This window comes from Drosophila gunungcola, chromosome 3R, assembly GCF_025200985.1.
Source record: "Drosophila gunungcola strain Sukarami chromosome 3R, Dgunungcola_SK_2, whole genome shotgun sequence".
NCBI lineage: Eukaryota > Metazoa > Arthropoda > Insecta > Diptera > Drosophilidae > Drosophila > Drosophila gunungcola.
In genome coordinates, this window is record NC_069139.1 from 29,665,998 (window position 1) to 29,689,156 (window position 23,159).

General features: G+C 40.8%; 3 protein-coding genes across 3 annotated transcripts; 1 reads left to right on the top strand and 2 right to left on the bottom strand.

The window, feature by feature from the left end:
• Nucleotides 1-318: 318 nt before the first annotated feature.
• Nucleotides 319-4,717, bottom strand: LOC128252679 (esterase B1). The gene is made up of 4 exons (XM_052980619.1): nt 4,527-4,717; nt 4,206-4,470; nt 2,170-3,069; nt 319-828 (listed from the first exon to the last, which is right to left on the bottom strand). The coding sequence occupies exons 1-4, from the start codon at nt 4,532-4,534 to the stop codon at nt 379-381; spliced, it is 1,623 nt and encodes a 540-aa protein (XP_052836579.1). The 5' UTR covers nt 4,535-4,717; the 3' UTR covers nt 319-378.
• Nucleotides 4,718-6,513: 1,796 nt separating this feature from the next.
• Nucleotides 6,514-16,214, top strand: LOC128252525 (uncharacterized). Its single transcript, XM_052980303.1, is given in 8 exon segments — nt 6,514-6,793; nt 6,920-7,386; nt 10,449-10,742; nt 10,745-11,633; nt 11,873-11,909; nt 13,385-13,461; nt 13,679-14,145; nt 14,636-16,214. Coding segments are annotated over 8 exon segments (3,465 nt in total). The 5' UTR covers nt 6,514-6,746; the 3' UTR covers nt 15,823-16,214.
• Nucleotides 16,215-16,930: 716 nt separating this feature from the next.
• Nucleotides 16,931-21,458, bottom strand: LOC128266402 (esterase B1). The gene is given in 4 exon segments (XM_053002901.1): nt 16,931-18,514; nt 19,940-20,084; nt 20,086-20,407; nt 21,208-21,458. Coding segments are annotated over 4 exon segments (1,698 nt in total). The 5' UTR covers nt 21,255-21,458; the 3' UTR covers nt 16,931-17,330.
• Nucleotides 21,459-23,159: the final 1,701 nt, after the last annotated feature.

Sequence of the window (23,159 nt, forward strand, 5' to 3'; positions counted from 1 at the left end):
CCCGAAATTTGGATTTGATACAGAGCACAAAACTAGTTAGCGACCCAAAGAGTATACTGAGAAAAAAATATGTCACGCAAGCCGTCAATAAAGTCATGATGGGCTTAAGGTAGTAAGACATTAGATTATTTCTATGTGGGCTTGAAATCTTCTAAAGCTAGCAATTATTTATAAAAATATTTAAATAATTAAAATAATCAGATAACATCAATAGTGTTGAACTCTAGAATTCTTAGGACTTCGCCTCCTAGTCTGGTTGGACGGTCAAACCCAAACTTTAAGTAGCCCAAATGACCCCCTAATCAAAACAAGTACAACTTGATTATAATTATTATTGTAGATTCTAAAACAAAACTGTAACACACTAAGACGTTAATTTCATTGGCAGACACTCTCCCAGACCCTGAGCTTCTGCAGCTCCGGCAGTTCCATCAGCCTAATGTTCTCCGAGATGTTGAGGCACTCCAAAGCGGAGTCGCTGCCCAGGGGCTTCCATCCCTTGGCTCGCGGAAGCTGGTCCTCGATGAGCTGGCAGTTCGGATCCGAGGTCCTCGCGAAGCTTGTCAGCATGTCAACCATCCGCTCGATGGTCAGGAACTCGGGCGTGTGCTTGTCCAGCTTCCAGGAGAAGTCGCCGTACCACAGGTAGGAGTGATCATCGACGTGGGCCACGCCGCGCAACTTGTCCCCGCAGTACTTCAATCGCTGGTGATTGAACGTGGGCGAGTCGAAGTCGAAGCGGTACAGATAGGTGGGCGCTTTTGAGTTGCTGAGCCGGGACTTCAGGGTTTTCAGGATCGGATACCAGAAGACCTTGTAGCTGGCATACTAAAATAAATTATGAAACCTTCGATCAGATCATTCTTGTTTTATCTCGTTTTAAATAAATACCACTGAAAAGGACTTATCTTTAATATAAATGGCCCATGAGGAGGGTTCTTAAAGGGTATATTGTACTCATTGTATTGTATTCAGAGGTTTTGGACTCTTTGTGTGTGTTTGGGTCATAACTATCGGTAGACAGAAAAATCTAGCTAATATCTTAGAAGTTATGGGGTTTTGCCGATGCTAGCCAGTAAACGTAAATTTGTAAGATAGTAATGCACTGCCCTTGCTAAAGATACATAGGTTGAAAAAATTTATTTATTTTTTTAGTCCGGCGTGACATTAGAAGGCAATCATAGCTAATTAGGCCAAGATAATAAAGTTATAATATTCCATGCATATTCAATGCACAAGTAAATGTTACTCCATTACCTTAACAGATAAATTAAAAAAAAAGGTTTCTGATTTCCTTGTTTTGCGAATTTTTTCCTTGAAGTTTAGCATATAGTCTTCACTATGATTTAGAAGTCAATTCTTGCTGCCTTTCAGTTGTTAAGTTATTCTAAATCGGTATGCAACTTTTATTGAAAACGGACAATGACATTTTGAATTTTGATTCTTACTTTATTCAATAATATAAATTAATAAAATTATGCAATTAATGGCGCAATACTACACACATGATAAAATATTAGCAAACGGGCTATTTATACGCTTGCAGGGGGTGTTACAACTTCAGTCAAAAGATTTTAACGCTATTTTTTAGCACTATTAAATATATATATATTCCAGTCCCACGGTTTTGAAACTGTTTGATTGAAAGTTTTCTAAAAGTCTTCTCTATGTTGCCGGTAGTCGAAACTGGCCTGGAATATATCAAAAAGCTTTCCTCGAAACAATTATACAAAAATATCAATAACTTTTACAAATGTATATTGTCATGGTTTATAATTTGAAAATAACGGTTGTAATTTTATTAATATCGGACAACGATATAATTTACCTGCCATGGGAACGATCAAAAATTCATCGGAACATCGACAACTCTTAATTGTTTCTTTTTGTAGAATATTTAATTTTTGCAATAGCTGCAAAGGTATATGAAAGTTTGCTTCCTTTCTTGTTAATTAAGATTTTTCGAGGCAATTTCAATGTCTAGACTAAGTGTGCCGTCATCTTGGAAAGTTAGTTAAGCAACCACCGAAAGCACTTAAGCAGGAAATGTAGAACGGATTAAATTAGTTTAGTAAGTGTCGTTCATAAATATGAACTTTAAAATATAAATCATTAATACATTTAATTAGCTATGTGCATATGAACCATGTGCGCAATGAAACTACCCACCTCGCAATATGCGTTTAAGGATTCCGGCGACATGGACGAGGGGTCGCATCCGCCGAAGTGGGTCTCCTGGAGCCGCTGGCCATGATGTCGGGCCAGTGCCTGGGGCAGATTCCGCTTCACGTTCAGCGGCAGCATGTGCTCCGGTTCCTTCTTCAAGCTGGTCAGCAAAAACGGAGCCATTTGCACCCGGGGGTACATCAGCAGTCCCTCAAAGGAAGTGCCGCTCATCAGGACCGGAATCCTGTTTCCCCAGGCCGTGTCCATCAGATCCTGCGGGCGCTTGGGCAGCACACAGTGCTCTGTGCTATAGGGCTCCACCATGGGTCCGAACTGGAAGAAGCAGTCGTCCAGGAGCTCCGCTTCGGTGAGGAGATACGGTCGCACGAGCTTCTCCCCCGGCAAACTCTGCAGGAAGTCCAAGACCATGGCATCGGTCACATGCCCGGCACCATCCATTCCCAAGTTGACCGCCAACCGATGCGGCAGGTTCTCAGTGGGACAGAAGGCCCAGGAGCAGAGCACATTGCCCGATTGCATGATGGCCTTGTGGAACAGACCCTCTGCCCTGGGATTGAGCATCAGGTAGTGGACTGATGCGGCCCCGGCACTTTCCCCAAACGCGGTCACATTGTTGGGATCCGCATTGAAATTCGCCGCATTTCCCTTGATCCATTGCAGCGCCAGCAGTTGATCCTTGAGACCAGCGTTTCCGGGCACTCCCACAGCGGGATCGTGCAGGCTCAGGAATCCCAGGGCACCAACGCGATAGGAAACCGTCACCACGACCACGTCGCGCATCATGAAGTAGTCAGGACTGTGCAGCTCCCTCGTGGGGTCGCCCTTCTCGAAGCCTCCGCCAAAGAAGTAGACGATCAGCGGCAAAGGACTCGCCGAGTTAAGCTACCGATAAGAATAATGAATTAGTTATGGAAGCTGGAATGAGCATAATTTTGCTAACAACTTGTAATAAAAAATACACATTAAGCACTTAGATTAAACAATAAAAAAAAAAATCAAGTAAAACTATTCAACAAATTTTGCCAGTTAAATAAATTTTAGTTGTAATATAATAATTTAATAAAAAGGCTAAGCTACCAATAAGAAAAATGAATTAGTTATGGAAGCTGGAATGAGCATAGCTTTGCTAGCAACATGACATAAATAATACACATTAAACACTTTGATTAAAAATTAAAAAAATAAATTCAAATAAAACTATTCAACAAATTTTTGCCAGTTAAATACATTTTAGTTGTAATATAATAATTTAATAAAAAATATATATATATTTAGTTCTTTGTTGTGAATCTTTTATGACTGACGCACTGATGGCATTGGATTACACTTGTAGCATCACACACTAAAAATATACTGAAATATATAATTAAATTATAAAAACCTAACACATCAGTTGTACATAAGTCTAAATTTCTAAATTTCTTCAGAAATAAATATCTTTACAAAGGATTATCTATGCATTATGTGGCATTTATACTACAATGTCTCTCTGCAATGGAACTTCCACCTTGAGGGAACTAGATTTTGAGGTATTAAAACGAATATTGACTGCTTATTGTAACAAAATTCAAAGTTTAGTTAGTTGCTGTTTTTATGCAGTCCAGACTGTAGGTATCTTTAAGCAGTCTTATCTGAACAAATCGCCTCTATAGCTTGGTATAGCCTAAGCACTGATATAGAACTTTGCCCTCTGACAAACCGACTAGCATGTATGTACGTAGGTAACTTATCTAAATGAATAAAATTTCCATTACCCGGACCTAAATGGGTGGGAACAGCGAGCGACTAGAAATGTTGCTTCTGAAACAACCGAGTAAGATATTTTAAGTGCATTTGAAAGAAGTAAGTTAATACTTAAAGTGTAACTAGCGACAAGAGTGGCTTGTTTTATAACTTAGATTATAGACTGCAGTTCACGTGTCACGTGTTGCCAAGAAGGTCTTGTGTAATAAGAGCCTAATGCCCCTTGAATGCACAGAGACCTTGGGGTGGAGTACTTAGTGCGACTACAGTGGTACCTCCTTGGCGTAGACATTGAGGTACAGGCAGTCCTCGGCGCCCTCCAGCTGCTGGGTAAACTGGTTGAACTGGAGGGGCTTCTCCCCCTGCGTGCTGCAGTCCAGCACTTGGGACCAGGGCTCCGCGGGCAGCGGTGCCCTGAAGCGGAGCGGACCCACCGGCGGTTGGCCGTACGGAATCCGCTCGAAGCTGACGTACTCGTCGCCGTAGACACCTCTGCGCAGCTTTCCGCGCACCGGGCCGCTGCTCGTGTTCACCTGCAAGCTGCAAGTCCGCCAAAGTTAGTGCACGCCCGAATCAGGGCACTTTTTCGACCTCACCTCTCCATGATCCACAGTTAACTGCCAGCGCCACTCACGAACACCTTATCTAGCGGTGGTAAAGCATTTATGGCCCTTTTTATCGCGCAAAACAAAATACAAGTCAAACAACAAATTCGCCGAGACAGCTGATTTCCAGTTTGCTTTTGTAGCTTTCGGTGCCTCAGTGTGCGTGAAACTTTAGGGTTAATGCCATGGTTGTTGTATTTGAGCAATATCTATTGTTGCTATCAGCTGGCCTTGGCGTTTACAGAAAGTCTGCTAGTGTGCAGTGATCTACAGAGAAAAGCTTTCTGCCCCCAACAGCAATACACTTTAACAGTCACAGTGGCGGTCAATTTAAAGAAATCGAATGGCAGGCAGTTGTAGGGGTACTATTCCTAAACTCTCAAGGGTATGAATTACGTCAGTGTTATCACTTTTCGTCCTAGTAGAAGGAAGAGTTGAATATTTGTATTAATTTCCTCAAACAGAAAAGAGAGTAGAAGAGTCGGATCATAAGATATAACAATTATTATTTTAAAAAATAAACAAAACACAAATTTAAGTATTTTATCTGCTTTTTTCCCACTGCATGTTTTGATCCTTATATACTTTGCAGTCACCGTTTCAACAATGCAACATCGAGACTTAAACGAATGAGTGTGGCACTGAATGTTCTAGGTGTGGCATATTTCATATAAATTATGTATAAATAATCTGCTTTTAAAAATTAAAGGTATTATCTCCATTAATAGTTACGAATGTTATGAATGTTATTAGTGATCTATTGTCGGTAAAGGTGCACCTTTCCGTAAACGGTCAATCAACGGCCTTTCAATTCTTATACAACTAGCGTCCACCCTAATGTACATTCGTATTTTATAAATAAAGAAAAGCTTTTTAATGTTGTGATGTTAAAGCACGGTTGGAAGCAGTTCTATTTTAGTTGCGCGTTTCACATAACACGATGACAAGCAGGAAAGAAGGCTACAGTCGAGTTCCCCGACTATTAGATACTCTATTAGTTACTCCGCTCACAAATTTCAAACTAAATATTCCCCTTTCTGTCGAACTGCATTCCCAACACAAGAAGCTAAGATCGTGCAGCACTCTACATCTACATGTCTCGCTGTGACGTGACCGACTTTTGCCACTTGTGGGCGTTAGAGTAGGCGTGGTTACGTTTTAAAAAAACTTTCGCTGCGTAAGAACTGCAAGAATCTGCATTTCAAATCCCAAATCTTTACCTTTTATAGTTTCCGAGATCTCGACGTTCATACGGACGGGCAGACAGACGGACTTAAATAACGAGTTAGTTAAATCAACTCGTCTATTGATCCTAGTCAAGAATATATTTAGAGGGTCGGAAATGCTTCCTTCTCCTTGTTACATGCTTTTCAACGATTACAATATACCCTTCTACTCTACGAGTAACGGGTATACAACGAGTAAAGAAAAAACGACACGGATTGTAAATACGCAAACACTCATACACTTAACAAAACATAATGTTGCGGTCAAGACAACTAGTTTCAATCTCTGGTGATAATGCATCGACTATTTTCCATTCGAAAAAGTGGTACAATTAGCATTTGCATATACATAATAAGATTAGGAAACGCAGTCGGCAGACTGATGAAAGAGCGATGAATTTGAGCCCTGATGAATTTCGGAACTGCAGGGAAATTTATTTGTGCATCTAATTTAAAATTTGCAGTTGCTTGCAGTTTTATAAGTTTTTAAATGTTTCAATGCATTGCATTGCTTAACATAATACAATTTTTTTTATTCAATTAAACATTTGGAAAGGATTTTTTTCAAAATGTTTCGAACAAATTCTAAATAAATATGATTATAAACAAAATTGATTTCTGATGTTTTTATTAAAGGGGCTGTCCATATCAAAAGCTATCATACACCCCCTAGGTGATTACGTTGTATATGGACAGCCATAAAAGAGTTTGATTGAGTTGACCGGGTGTGTTCGTGGCAACAAAAGATAGTGCCTCGGTAAACTTGTTAGCACATTTGTATTGGTGCTGTTTATTTGCGAGCGCTGCCGGCATTGCTCCTGATTTAGCTGGGCGCCGGCAAACATTAGCGATCAGTCGCACGGCAAACTTCGGTCGATCCAATAATCCCGCATCGCCTGGAAATAAATTCCTTACCACCAAATTTCACCACCACAATCTTGAGTAGCAACAGAATCGCCAGCAACTACACCCAAAACAAAAGATTATGGAAGTGCAAGTGGGATGGCCAAAACTGCTCAAGATGGGCACCCAGTGAGTACATTCGACCTAAAACCAAAGTAGATAGTTAATGGCACGGTGCGGGAATCGCTACCTTCGGACCTGGTGCGACCCGCTTATCGCCCGATCTCAGCCGATCTCACCCCATTTTCCCCACAGGCTGGTGGGCCACAAGATTCAGCAGTTCCGGCTGGCCACAGGTCACACCGTGACATTGGACACCAAGTACGGACAGGTTCGGGGACTCCAGCGGAAGACGGTGTACGACGAGGAACCTTACTTCGCCTTCGAGGGCATACCCTACGCCAAGCCGCCGGTGGGCGAGCTCCGATTCAGGGCTCCCCAGCCGGCGGAACCTTGGCAGGGAGTGCTCAACTGCACCACGTACCGATCGAAGCCCCTGCAGAGGAACATGCTCTTGGGGATCGTGGAGGGCAGTGAGGATTGCCTGCACCTAAACGTTTATGTGAAAACCCTGAAGTCGGAGAAGCCGCTGCCCGTCATCGTGTGGATATATGGAGGTGGCTTCCAGAAGGGCGAGGCCTCCAGGGACCTTTACAGTCCCGATTACTTCATGAAGCAACCGGTGGTCTTCGTCTCCCTCAACTACAGGCTAGGAGCTCTAGGTAAGTTTATAGTTCGAAATGTATGCAACCAAATTTTTCAACCATAACCTGCCTCAATAACGTTTGAATGGATAGGTTACGAAAGTCTTTTTTAATGATATGCAAACAAATAATAGCGGTAGTAAATGCAGCAAAAAAGGCAAACTTCGGCAAGCCGAAGATGAATATTCTTCCAGCTAGTTTTGTAATAACAACAAACTCTATAAAACGATTATATATCGATTTTTATGCGTATATGTTTAAATACAATGACGATAAATCGAAATTCCGTTGAATTTTTCAATAGTTTCTATGCTCTAAGGAGCATTTGACCACTTTTGAGAATTTAATCCATTAATTCGTTTTAATTATGTTAATTAAGGAACGGAAGATATTTAACAAAAAATGGTACCGCCTTTTTTTGGTTTGAATTTTTTTTTTAATTTAGATTATTATTCAGTTTGTTTCACTAAGTAAAAATACAATATAAGTAAAATTACAATTTTAAAAAAACACGAACGTATTTTTTTATAATTTAATACACAGGAACACAAAATCGAACTTTTTGAAATTTCCACGAGCCAATTGAACTTTTCCATAATAATTAAAGTCCCACATAAACTTATTTTCATCAGCCAAGGGTTCCGCTGTCTAGCTAAGAATACGAAAATTCTATGTTTAATGTTTTTAATCATGCAGCCCATATATGTAAGTGGAGTTATATCTTTATTGGAATCAATTTTAATTTCTCATTAATTCTACAGTCCTCTGTTTTTTGTAATTTTGGTTTGAACAATATTCAAGGGTATATTTGGTCGGCTTTTGTGTGGCATAAATAGTTTTGAAAATTGATTATGAAAACTGACCTTATAAAGTATACTCATAGAAAAAATTCCAAAATTTAAAAATCTCGCCTTTAAATCGGCTACTTTTTGAATCAATGACAAAAATTTCTTGATTCAAGAAAAAATTGTAATTAAAAATGGAAATCCTTTCTGATTGTAAACTTTTAAGAAAAAAACTTGAATTTGCCTTTGAGTTCCATAAAAAATAGAAAAAATAGAATACCTGCCTTTGACCACTAACCATACAACTCGTCCAAGCTGACGAAACAGTCTTTACTTTTGACGTTTAATCTTTGAGTGCGAATATAGCCTAGTGTTATAATGTCCAACTTGCGAGCGGAAGGCCTGGGTTCGATTCTCGCCGACGACCAAATAAAAATGTGAGTTTTTTTCAAGTTTTGGTATTATTTGTGCATTACAATGTTCTAGTTAAAGTTTAAATTAAATTGCATGTGTGTAGCTAGCGGGGTTTTCTCCTCGTCGCGCGCTTCATTTGTGAGAGTAGTTTGCACGTCGAAACTTGCCATTTCATACAAATACTGTTCGTATCGCGACGCTTCGCTTCCTCTGGCAGAACTCTGAGAAATTATCTTATTTTTAAGAAATATATTTTCTTTTTTCAAGAAATATTTTTTCTAATTTTAAGAAATATTTTTTCTTGATTTAAGAAATAATATTTCTAGGCTTGAGAAATTTATTTCTTGGTTTAAGAGCTGCATTTCTTGCACCATTAATTTAAGAAAGAAATTTTCTTCAAATGAAGACGACTAGCTCTTGGCGAAAATTCCAATGCGATTTTACTGGATTTTAAGAAGAAACTTCGATGAGTGTACATATATTCTATATCAGTATCACATGAAAAAAATTTTTTTGAAGTCTTATATAAATCTCAAAAATAACGGTTATTATGCATACAAATTAATGTTAAAAACTCACCCTACTTATTCCTTTTCGGCTCTCAAGCTGGTACCTACGGTTATGAGATGAAATCTCATGACGCTTTGTATAAACTTATTTTTTTATTTTTGTAAAAATTTAAACAAAATCTTAACACTTTGGCATTAGTTCAGTTAATCTTTTTCCATTCTCCTTTTATTTTCAGTCGAAATAATAAAAAATAATGATCAAAAAATAAAACTTACAAGTTAAGCGTTGACAAAAAAGCACAAAATAAAACTCATTGAATAATCAATATTTGCAGAGCCGAAAATAAAACTCAACAAATAACCCCTATCTTTTGAGATTTATATAAAACTCAAATTATAACTATTATTCTTCAAGTTTTAAATAAAAATTAAAATTAAATTAAACCGGATTTTGAAACTGTTGTGCTTTAGTATTACACTACTGTAGTTGAATTACTTCTATGAGCTTTCCGTGAGCATGAGTTTTTTGTTTAAAAAATAATAAATAATGACTATTTTCGGTCCCTGTTATTTAAGTCGGAACGAGCTGGATCAGATGACCATAACATAAGGAACAATCGGGAAAAATATGATAAAAAAAATTATAGCTTTGTTGGTTTTTATTTGTTTTTGTAGTTTTTCGATATATATTAATGGTCTGTTTTTTTACAATTGCGGTTTAATTTTGATTAAAAGTGGACGACTTTATCATATTGCTCCTAAAGGAACAATTACAATATTAAAAAAAATAAAGTTAAAAATATGTACTTATATAATTAATAATTTTCTTAAAGTTACTATGGTCTTATAATTCAGAATGACGTTTTATGTTTGAGTAATTTAGGTGAAAACAGTCATAGCTTCAATGTTTTGTAAACATGTACACACATAATTCGAAATTTATAAGTTTTAGGGAATATTTAATATTTAAACCTTGGTTCTGCGAATATTGTTATTATAATAACAATAATAATGTATACATTTCATATGTTTCAACAGTTAATTTTACCAAACACTTTTAACCACATTTATTACTTGTCTACATCTTTTGTTTATGGGCTTTCGCCTTTACAATTGTTACCGGTACAAGCACGCACACTTTCAAACGGCTTGAAATCAATTTAGTTACATTTTACTGTATCAGCGGTGGCTCAAAAGTTCTAGTAAAACATATGTAAAACGTGGGTCCGTTTACTGTTTTTTGAATATACGAATTGTAAAATGCATCATTTTTCAACTTCTTTTCGGTGAATTTAACCGAATAAATCCAATTAAATTTTTCTGTATTGTTTTTGAAAACTCCTCCAATCAAATTTGTAAATCATCCATTTAGGATTCCTAAGCCTAAAGGACCCAGAGTTGGACGTTCCAGGCAACGCAGGACTCAAGGACCAAGTGATGGCCCTCCGCTGGATCAGCCAGAACATTGCCCACTTCAACGGCGACCCCAACAACATCACTTTGATGGGGGAAAGTGCCGGGGCAGCCTCCGTCCACGTGATGATGACCACTGAACAAACACGGGGTCTCTTTCACAAGGCCATCCTGCAATCGGGCTGTGCCCTGAGCGAGTGGGCGGAGAGTCCGGACCACAACTGGGCCTTCCGGCTGGCGAAGAACCTGGGCTACAAGGGGAAGAAAAGGACGCCGATGTACTTGCTTTCCTAAGTAGGAGTTCGGGCCGTAAGATAGCGAATGGCGACCAGGATGTGATCACACTGGACGAGATTCATAGCTTCCTCCTTTTTGCCTTTGGGCCTGTGGTGGAGCCCTACGAAAGTGACCACTGCGTGGTTCCGAGGCGGCACAAAGAGCTGCTAGCCGAGGCCTGGGGCAACGACTTGCCGCTCATATTGGGGGGAAACTCCTTCGAGGGCTTGTTCTCCTACCAACTGGTGAGTGGTGACCCCTGGGTCACCAGAAACTTCCACAACATTCTGCCCAGGGAAGTGAGTGAAGCCAGCAGCCGGGAGGAGCAGGATGCACTGGTTAGGCGTATCAAAAGACACTACTTGAAGAATGAGCTGCAGGAAACGATGGACACATTTGAGGCCTTGTATATATTCTCCCATCGCCAAGTCTGGCACGATGTGCATCGTCTGGTTCTCGCCCGCCAAGCCTACGCCCCCAACACGCCAACCTATTTGTACCGCTTCGACTTTGACTCCCCGCATTTTAACCAATTCCGGCGATTGGTCTGTGGGGACAAGGTTCGCGGGGTGTCTCACGGCGATGATTTATCCTACCTCTTCTACACTATATTAGCCTCAAAGCTGGAGAAATCTTCGATGGAATACAGAACCATCGAGAGGATGGTGGGCATGTGGACCTCGTTTGCCGCCAGTGGTAGTCCCAACTGTCCAAAGATGGGAACTGCCAAATGGGAGCCACTTCGGCCAATGGAAAGTGGCAAGGAACAGTGCTTCAATATCAGCCATGAACTGGAAATGCGTGAACTACCAGAAGCCGAGTGCATGGCCGTGTGGGACACCCTTTACCCCAAAGAGGACCTCTTTTAGTCATTAAATCTATGTCTTTCCATTTACTTACATGTAGTTTAAAATTGAAAATAATAATAAATACGAATAATTTGTTGTATAGTGGTAAATTTTGTTTTGCATAGTTAAAGATTCGTTTGTAACTTTGCAAAATTTGGCAATGTAGCTATTCCAAAAATTAAATATTCATTATAAAAAACAATATTGCAATTTTTGATGCCTTGCAGCTATTTCCAAAATTAAAACTTCATTAAAACAGCATTATTCCATTTACATTTGTTAGCAAAACTAAAACCGTAATTCTTCTAAAATATTTAAAAAAATGCAAAACAACGTATTTATAATTTTGTTCATTAAAATTTTCGATTGTTTTTACTGCTCTCCGATTTTTTCCCTACAATAGGGAGACAACTTTTGGGAAAGATGCTCGAAAATGTCTCCTTCCCTGCGTTGTCCCCTTGTCAAGGATATAAAAACCAAAATCTGATTTTAGGATTTTTGGTAACATTTAATTGTTTTTGTTCATGTCATTAAATTAAAACGTGTATTTTGTAAATACACCATATATTTATCTATCTCACCCTTAGATGTTTATAGGTATGGGTATTAGCTTGATTAATAGAACATTTATATTTAGGCCTTGCTCGTAGTTATCTTCTTTCGGTAATTTTAAAGCTCCCTATTTTATACCCTCGCAGATGGTATAATATTATAATTTCAGTCAGAAGTTTGCAACGCAGTGAAGGAGACATCTCCGACTTTAAGAAGTATATATCTACCCATGTCCGTCTCTCTGTCTGTCTGTCCCTCAGTCCGTCCGTCCGTCCGTCCGTCCGTCCGTCCGTCCGTTTCTACGAAAAATGGTCTCTCAGTTTTAAAGCTATCGAAAACTATATCCTATAGCTGCCATTGGAACGATTGAATATTTGGGCTAAAAATCATCATAGCTATAATGTTTTTAAAAATATATGCAAATAAATCGAAATTAAAATGTTTTCTTGTTTTATTTTCCACTGTTTTACATTCTCTTTATTTTGTGTGATAGTTCTTTGTTATTTCTCAATATTTAATAAAACATAATATACAAAAGACGTAAAAAACTTAAACGTTTCGAAAGGTCGCTTATGTACACATGTTTCTTAGTATTAAGTGCGCAGTTTAAAACTATATGTTTTCTATTTCATTGTGACTAACAAGCGTTTAGTAAATAACCAAAACGTAGACTTTAGTGGTGATATTAAAATATTTTGAAAACATTTTGACAAATTCGAATAGGCTAGTTTTGGTTTACACTAAAATTATGTTTTTGAACAGAAATTTCATGAATCCAATTTAAATAACATAAAATGAATACGCTTTTGCAATACATACGTATTAACATTGGAATAAAATAAAATTTTTTAAATCATGTAATGATTTTTTTATTTTTTTTAATTTTATTTAAAAATGTCATTTAAAGATAGGCAAATTATTGAAATCAATTAGATTTCCGCTACCTTATTCTAGTGAAGTTGAAATGTATTATTTGCCTATCCGTTGTTGTGCGCGATTGCGGATAAGGAACAAAGCTCCGGAAAACTCGTAAATAAATATTTATGTATACATATGTGCGTTCGACTGTGCTGCCGTCATCTGTGCTGATTTAAGGTACTGCAGCCAAATATTAGCGATTAGTCGCACGGCAAACCTAGATCGATCCAATAATCCGGCCATCCGATCAGCCTTCAAATAAAAACTGTGGATACAAACTCATAAAATACTATATATTCAGAAACGAAAGCAATCAAAAAACCACAATATTATGGAAGTGCAAGTGGGATGGCCAAAACTGCTCAAGATGGGCACCCAGTAAGTACATTCGACTTAAAACCAAAGTAGATAGTTAATGGCACGGTGCGGGAATCGCTACCTTCGGACCTGGTGCGACCCACTGCCTGCGGTTATCATTCCTGACCGCTTATCGCGCGGGACAGCCAAACTCCCTTACCCCCGATCTCATCCGATCTCACCCGATCTCATCCGATCTCACCCGATCTCAGCCGATCTCACCCCATTTTCCCCACAGGCTGGTGGGCCACAAGATTCAGCAGTTCCGGCTGGCCACAGGTCACACCGTGACATTGGACACCAAGTACGGACAGGTTCGGGGACTCCAGCGGAAGACGGTGTACGACGAGGAACCTTACTTCGCCTTCGAGGGCATACCCTACGCCAAGCCGCCGGTGGGCGAGCTCCGATTCAGGGCTCCCCAGCCGGCGGAACCTTGGCAGGGAGTGCTCAACTGCACCACGTACCGATCGAAGCCCCTGCAGAGGAACATGCTCTTGGGGATCGTGGAGGGCAGTGAGGATTGCCTGCACCTAAACGTTTATGTGAAAACCCTGAAGTCGGAGAAGCCGCTGCCCGTCATCGTGTGGATATATGGAGGTGGCTTCCAGAAGGGCGAGGCCTCCAGGGACCTTTACAGTCCCGATTACTTCATGAAGCAACCGGTGGTCTTCGTCTCCTTCAACTACAGGTTGGCAGCATTAGGTAAGTTTTGTTGACTTAAATATATATATATATATATATATATATATATATATATATATATATAATAATAACTTACTTGAGTTTAGGAAGAAGAAGGACTGGTGTTTAAGATTAATTTTTACTCATTCAATCGTAATTAGTCAGTAGAAGGAAGCGTTTTTAGCACCAAAAGTGCCTACTATAGATTTATAGTTAGTAGCGTTCTAATAATCTTTATCAGCATCGACAGCAATTTTATTAATTGTTTTTTATTCTTTGTTTAATTGGAAATAATTCAATTTTTAAGAAAACAAGTTTTTTTTCACAGTCGCAATATCAAAAACATTAACAAAATAATTTAGCTAAAAATCATAATAGCTTCAATGTTTTTACACCGAAATTTATATGCTTAAAATAAGTTTTAGTTTTAGCAAAAGCTGCAAGGGTATATAAATTCTTCTTGCCGCAGTGAGCCCCCTTTCTTGTTAAACCTTTCATTGTCCTTTCATAGGCTTTCTCAGCCTTAAGGATCCCAAGTTGGACGTTCCAGGCAACGCAGGACTCAAGGACCAAGTGATGGCCCTCCGCTGGATCAGCCAGAACATTGCCCACTTCAACGGCGACCCCAACAACATCACTTTGATGGGGGAAAGTGCCGGGGCAGCCTCCGTCCACGTGATGATGACCACTGAACAAACACGGGGTCTCTTTCACAAGGCCATCCTGCAATCGGGCTGTGCCCTGAGCGAGTGGGCGGAGAGTCCGGACCACAACTGGGCCTTCCGGCTGGCGAAGAACCTGGGCTACAAGGGGGAAGAAAAGGATGCGGATGTTTTGGGATTTCTTAGCACGATTTCCGCTCGTCAGATTGCGGCCATTGACCAGGACGTAATCACGCAGGACGAGATACGGAGCTTCCTACTCTTCGCCTTTGGGCCGGTGGTGGAGCCGTATGAGACCGACCACTGCGTGGTGCCCAGGAAGCACAAGGAACTGTTGGCCGAGGCCTGGGGCAACGATATACCCATCGTCATGGGCGGAAATTCCTTCGAGGGCCTGTTTTCCTACCAAGTGCTGCGAAGTGATCCGTGGGGCATGAGGAACTTCCACAACATTCTGCCGCGGGAAGTCAGGCAATCCAGCAGTCTGGAGGAGCAGGATCTTCTGGTTCGACGGCTGAAGAAGCTCTATTTCAACAACGAGATGCAGGAAGCGATGGGGATGTTTGAGGCCCTAAATATATTTTCCCACCGCCAGATTTGGCATGATCTGCACCGCCTGGTTCTCGCCCGTCAGAGCTACGCCCCCAACTCGGCCACCTACCTGTACCGCTTCGACTTCGACTCCCCGCACTTCAATCAGTTCCGGCGATTGGTGTGCGGGGATCGCATCCGCGGGGTGGCCCATGCGGATGAGCTGTCGTATCTGTTTTACAACATCATAGCCTCCAGGCAGCAGAGGTCGTCGATGGAGTACAGGACCATTGAGAGGATGGTGGGCATGTGGACGTCGTTTGCCGCCAGTGGGAATCCCAACTGCCCGGAACTGGGATCTGCCGAATGGGAGCCAGTCCGTCCTTCAGGAAACGACGTGGAGCGGTGCTTCAACATCAGCTGTGAGCTGGAAATGCGGGAGTTGCCGGAGGCCGAGTCCATGGCCGTGTGGGATTCACTCTACTACAAGGAGTCTCTCTACTAGTCCGTAAATTTGTGTCTTACTTGTGTGTGTAAGTTGCATAGCTCTAAGTAACGTTTTGAAATAGACATACATTCTTTAAAAATTATTAAAAATCGCTTTAATACAATTTGTTCCTTAAACGCCTCTTAAGTTGCCATATTGTCTATTTTAATTGCCTTATCATTTATTTTTTCACAAAACATTATTGTTTTAATTTTGTATTTTTTTTCTAATCGACTTGCCAAAATAAAAATGTACTGATACATGAATGATTTGTATTCGGTCATATTTTGAACTACCGAATCTATAAATATGAAATTAGAGATTAACACATTACGTTTTCTATTTTTAATTCTATAAATAAATGGTTATTGGTTATCTGGACCGAAAAATGTACTAATTTTTAAACCAAACAGATTGTATGACCTTCAATTATATAATAATGATGACGGTGAATTACAAAATCTGAGATTATTAACTCAAGTGCTTAATGAAATTTGAATTTTATGGTGTAGTTGAACTCCTTTAATGGAGTCATAATTAAGGAAATAAAACTTTACATTTCTTTTGTTTTAAGCTCCGTTTAAACAGGGTTAGTCCCAATACTACACGAATGTATATGGTAATATTTATACCGTAGAATGTGTAAATAAATCAATCAAAAAATATATCTTCAAAAGAAATCTTTCAAACTTTTTTGACTTTGCATTGGAATGTTTCAAAATGTGCTATGAGTAAATGTAATATTTGCTTATATAAGTAAAATTTAGTAGATTCCTTATAAAAAAAAAAAAAAATTTTTATAGACTTGTAATTTTCTGACCGTGCTTGCCCCTCTGAAAAATACCCATATACCAATTTTTAAAATGATTTAACGAAACATGGTTAAGATAAATTGCTTGCAGAAATGGTAGCTCCAGCAGCTTCGATAACGAATAACAAATTATTGTGTGTCGGAAAGCTTAACAAATCGTCGAAATATGCTAACCAGAACTCGAGCTACAAATAAAATTGGCATAAAAGCAAATGAAAATGTAAAATACACATTATTTATATGAGTTGTCATTTTCTAATCGTTTACTTATAACCGTTCAAATACCTGGCAAAATCTCACATTGTTCCAAATAAGCTGTTTAAATGCAAAACATGATATTAAAGTAGTTTGTTAAAATACATAAGTTCGCTCAGTTACCGCTAGCACTCAACTTAACTTAAGTACAAATCATCGTCGAGTCACTAGTCAAGGGTCAAGTTTGAACTGATGGTGAAGGGAAATTACCTCACGCAGACAAATAGGTTTTCTTATTGTGATTAATGCGAGCACCTTAACCAGTTTTGTTATAGTCATGCATCATTGTATTTATTATAAGCGAACCGATTACAAAACTAACTCGTATTTAATTTAAAGTTTATGTACAATTTTATTTATATTTTCATGTTAGGCAAATGACATTTTATGTATTAAATTTCTAGTTTTATTAGTGGCACAAGCCAGTTGCGCTTCATTTACAAAATGTCCAACCTCCCACCTATAACAAGTCGTGTTTAGCGTAAAGGCTATCCCAAATCCGATTTTGCTTTGACTCCGGCAGCACCATAAACTCCAGCTGTTTCCCGATGTTGAGACACATCTGAGGGCCTTTCTGCTCCAAGGCCTCCCACCTGGTCGGACTAATCTGTGGGCAATTGGGGTCATCGCTGCGGGCGAACGCCACCCACATCCCCACCAGCCTCTGGATGGTCTGGTACTCCAGCGAGGACTTCTCCACCTTGTTGGCCAGGATGTGGTAGAACAGGTAGGAGACGTCATCCGCGTGGCTGACCCCGCGAACGTGTCTTCCGCACATCACCTGCCGGAAGTGATTGAAGTGGGGCGAGTCCACGTCGAAGCGGTACAGGTAGGTGGGCGTGGTGGGGGCTTGTCTGAGGCGGGCCAAGACGGTGCGATGGATGCCGTGCCAGAAGTGCTTGGCGGAGAGTATCTGCAGGCACTCGTTGAACTCCATGCGCCCCCGGGTGGGGTCCTCGAACTGGTCCACCTTGAACTGGCGCAGCAGATCCTTCAGCTGCGACTGCGAGCTCCGCTCTCTGACCTCCCGCGGAATCAAGGCCTCGAAGGCGCTCAGCATGTGCTCCTCGTCGAGCAGGGTGGACTGGTAGGCGAAGAGGCCCTCGAAGGAGTTGCCCCCCAGGACCAGCGGCAGGTCGTTGCCCCAAGCGGCTGGCAGCATCTCCCTGTGGGAGCGGGGCAGCACGCAGTGCCCGGTTACATACGGCTCCACCACGGGCGTGAAGGGGAACAGGACGTACTCGCGCCGTTCCTCCCGAGAGACGAGGCCGATTCCCTGGGCGGCCATCTCGGTGGCGGGCGCTCGTTGCAGGAAGCGGAACACCTCCTTCTCGTTCTCGCTCCCCGAGTAGCCCAGTTGGCGGGCCAGGCGGTACGCCCACCTGCCCCTCGGCTCGTTGGCCCACTCGCAGTGCATGGACCCCGACTGCATGATGGCCTTGTGGAAGAGCCCGCGCGTCTGCTCCGTGGCCATCATCACGTGGACGGAGGCCGCCCCCGCACTCTCGCCCACCAGCGTTATGTTCTGGGCGTCTCCGTTGAACTGGGCTATGTTCTGGCTGATCCAGCGCAGGGCCATTACTTGATCCTTGAGGCCAGCGTTGCCGGGCACGTCCAGGTCGCGGTCCGCCAGGCTGAGGAAACCTGCAACGGGACAGAGTTTTCATTTAAAACAAGTATTTAACAAATAAATGTAAGCAATCAGTCGTGTTTATTTATTTAATTACGACTTTACGCAGTTTTTAAAGCTTTAAATTTGTTTGTTTATTATGAGAGCTCCCCGAAACTGTCCCCCATTTCACTTGCTGTCAGAAAATGATCAGTTACCTTAGGACCCTATGAAAAATGGAATCGAAAGACACTCTCCAACTGTTTCAATGTTCAAGTGTCTAGCTCAGAGACTGAGCATTTCGGTTGCTCTGTTAGGAGTCTGTTTTATACATTATACAAAGCTTAACTTTATTGTTAGTGCACTAGTCAATGCAAAGGTTTTTTCAGTTTATTTTAGTTAGCTAAAACTTACCTTAATCTTGTTGTTCATCGAATACTTATACTTTATACCCTTGCAGGTATTGCAAACTAAATATTCTTTAAAACATCTGAACTTACATTACATTACATTACAGTACATATCTAAAAACATTGAATCTATGACGATTTTCAGCTCAATTATTCAATCGTTCTTGTGGCTGCTATATGATATCGTATTCTGATTTGAATAATATTAAAAGCGAAATTATAATTATTAAACTTTAGTTATGGTCCCAAAAAAGGAAAAATTAGAGAAGTAAAAATTTTATTTTCATTTTTTTTCGATTGTTTCCATGGGGCTTATATACTACCTGCAACAGGAAGACAACTTTTTGTGCAGCCTTACAACTGAGAGACTAGTTTGCGTAGAAACGGACAGACGGAGTCTCCTACTGATGCTGATCAAGAATATATATACTTTATAGGGTCGGAAACGCCTCCTTCACTGCAAACTTCTGACTGAAACTATAATGCCCTCTGCAAGGGTACAATAAAGGCGTTCACCGATATATTAACTGGTTTGTTACATTATTTTAATTGATCGCTAAGGTAATATTAATTGCAGGTGTTGTGATGATCTCTCTGCTAATGATTTCATGACTGTGGAATTGGCAGTAGGGGGCAATTAAACTATACAGTCTGCGAATTATTTCCGAGAGCAATTGACTTAGCATGGCATGGCAAGTGCAACGTACAATTAGTTTGTTATAGATATTCCTGAATGTATAGTCCAGGGTGGCAACCGATCATAAAGCAAGTATATATTTTTGAAATAACCGAAATTTCTATTAGCCTACAATAAAATGAAGAGTCTATCTTGATATTTCAAGGGCAATGAATCAAAAACAGTTGTAATTTACTTCAGAGATCACTTGCAAATCTCCTGCATCCTCTATCTAAATTACTTTTTGCATTTAAAACAAAAGATGGAATTTTTTAAGGTTTTTACCCTAGCTATCAATCTCAAATGATGACATTTACTCCGATCCGATGCAGTTGCTTTACACATCTTGAACAATAATAGATTGAATAGCTTACCCAAGGCGCCCACTCTGTAGTTAAATGTGACAACGACCACATCTTGCTGCATAAAGTAGTCCGGACTGTAGAAGTCGCGACCGGCCTCGCCGACCTGGAACCCACCGCCATATATCCACACGATCACGGGCAGCGGCTTGTCCGATCTGCAGGCGCTTGGAGTAAACGTTCAAGTACAGGCAGTCCTCGCTGCCTTCGACGATGCTGAGCACGAAGTGCTTCTGCATGGGCTTGGCCCGCGGGTAGGTGCAGTCCCTGACCCCCAGCCAGGGGCGTGGTGGCTGGGGGGCTCGGAACCGCAGCTCGCCCACCGGCGGCTGGGCAAAGGGGATGCCCTCGAAGGCGAAGTACAGCTCGTCGTCGTAGAGCGTCCTGCGGCGGAGTCCGCGCACCTGGCCGTCCCTGGTGCAGACCACCTTCGTCTGCTTGGTGGCCAGGCGGTACTGGACGATCTTGTGGCCAACGAGCCTGCGCGAGAAATAGGGCTTTACTTAGAAACATAAATTAAAAAGAATCAATGGTTTGGTATATTTGATTTTTTTTTTTTTTTTTAACATTTTTATAGCTGTTAGCCAAATAAAGAAATTTCAAATTCTGTTTTTGAAATCAATATGAAACCACTTTATAATTTCCAAAGCTGTCTGATTTTATGGAATCAAACTTCTTTGTTTGTTAGTGTATACGACAATCTGAATCTATTTTTGTTCAGTGTACCTCGGCTTAAGAGAAAGAGAGATTATTCAGTTTAATAACAAGCTTTTCTTATCTTATCGCCTACAACCGATCAATTGAGTACAGTAAGATCTCCTGTAGTGAACAATTCTAATGACAACAAATTAAGCAAACGACAAATATGATTCAGTCAAAATAAGTAGGACTATTCGGACCAGCTATAGGAAAACATGATCCTAGACATTATATCATAAGTTAAAAAATATAAAAAAAGTGAAAATAAAAAGGTCAATATAACTTAAATGAAAATATTGTCTATAGAAAAGTTATTTCTATTGACGGACAATTAAATTAAAGGCAATGTTCGCAACATATTTGACACACAAATAAATAGGCCATTAAGGTATTTTCCGAAAATACTTTCTCGTTCACTTGAAGAACACACTTTAATCTGCACTCAAACAGTCAACTATTTGTGATTATTTCGAGGCTCAATAAACCTTATCGTGTGTTTTGATGAAACCTCGTTCCCAAATACTTTTCTGAGGCATTCACAAGAGCTTCTACTGTAAATGCACTCCAGCGTGCCCACCTACTTGGTGCCCATCTTCAGCAGATCGCCCACTCCCACTCGGATCTCCATGGCTCGCGACCGCAGGGACTTCACTACCTCCGTGTGGAAAGGGTAAGGCTCAGAGTGGACGAGGGTGCCAGCGATGTCAACACTTCCGCAGTCCGCGATCGACGGGGAACAACTGAATTGAGCAGCGGGAGCCGTGCAATCCGATCTGTCGGTTCGGCTGCCTCAATTCAGTTGCGGCTTTAATCGCGCCCGACGCTTATCGCAGTTTGAGTGCTGCACCGAAACATCGAAACATGTGCCGGAGAATATGGAAGTAGAATATCGGACTGATAAGCGCGGGGCCGTCCACTTGCCGTTTCTACAGCTGTTTCGTGTCTTCTGTGTTATTGCTTTTTAATGATTCTCCATGTGCTCGGTGCTCTGTGCTATAAAGTCGGACTCTATTTCAACAGCAGGCGGGTTAAAGCCTGCCAAATCCCATTAACGACCGGGGTTATAGTTCATGCAATTGCCACTGTAATGGGTTTCGTAAGCTTGGCAAAAATTTGTATTAATTTTTGAGCAATCATGTTAGCATTTAAACTGAAGCTGCGCGCGCTTGAACTGCTTTCCATACAGGGCGCTGTTAACGCACCATTAACATTCTGATAAGACTCTATAGATACACTTAAATCATGTTAACACTTAAACTGAAGCTGCGCGCGCAGCTAACATGAACTGCTTGAACTGCTTTCCATACAGAGCGCTGTTAATGCAAAGGAACATTCTGATAAGACTCTTTAGAAGCACTTGAATCTTGTTAGCATTTAAACTAAAGCTGCGCGCGCAGCTAACATTAACTGCTTAAACTGCTTTCCATACAGGGCGCTGTTAACGCACCAGTAACATTCTGATAAGACTCTACAGATACACTTAAATCATGTTAGCATTTAAACTAACGCTGCGCGCGCAGCTAACATTAACTGCTTAAACTGCTTTCCATACAGGGCGCTGTTAACGCACCAGTAACATTCTGATAAGACTCTATAGATACACTTAAATCATGTTAGCATTTAAACTAACGCTGCGCGCGCAGCTAGCATGAACTGCTTGAACTGCTTTCCATACAGGGCGCTGTTAACGCACCATTAACATTCTGATAAGACTCTATAGATACACTTAAATCATGTTAACACTTAAACTGAAGCTGCGCGCGCAGCTAACATGAACTGCTTGAACTGCTTTCCATACAGAGCGCTGTTAATGCAAAGGAACATTCTGATAAGACTCTTTAGAAGCACTTGAATCTTGTTAGCATTTAAACTAAAGCTGCGCGCGCAGCTAACATTAACTGCTTAAACTGCTTTCCATACAGGGCGCTGTTAACGCACCAGTAACATTCTGATAAGACTCTACAGATACACTTAAATCATGTTAGCATTTAAACTAACGCTGCGCGCGCAGCTAACATTAACTGCTTAAACTGCTTTCCATACAGGGCGCTGTTAACGCACCAGTAACATTCTGATAAGACTCTATAGATACACTTAAATCATGTTAGCATTTAAACTAACGCTGCGCGCGCAGCTAGCATGAACTGCTTGAACTGCTTTCCATACAGGGCGCTGTTAACGCACCATTAACATTCTGATAAGACTCTATAGATACACTTAAATCATGTTAACACTTAAACTGAAGCTGCGCGCGCAGCTAACATGAACTGCTTGAACTGCTTTCCATACAGGGCGCTGTTAACGCACCAGTAACATTCTGATAAGACTCTATAGATACACTTAAATCATGTTAACACTTAAACTGAAGCTGCGCGCGCAGCTAACATGAACTGCTTGAACTGCTTTCCATACATAGCGCTGTTAATGCAAAGGAACATTCTGATAAGACTCTTTAGAAGCACTTGAATCTTGTTAAAATTTAAACTAAAGCTGCGCGCGCAGCTAACATGAACTGCTTGAACTGCTTTCCAAA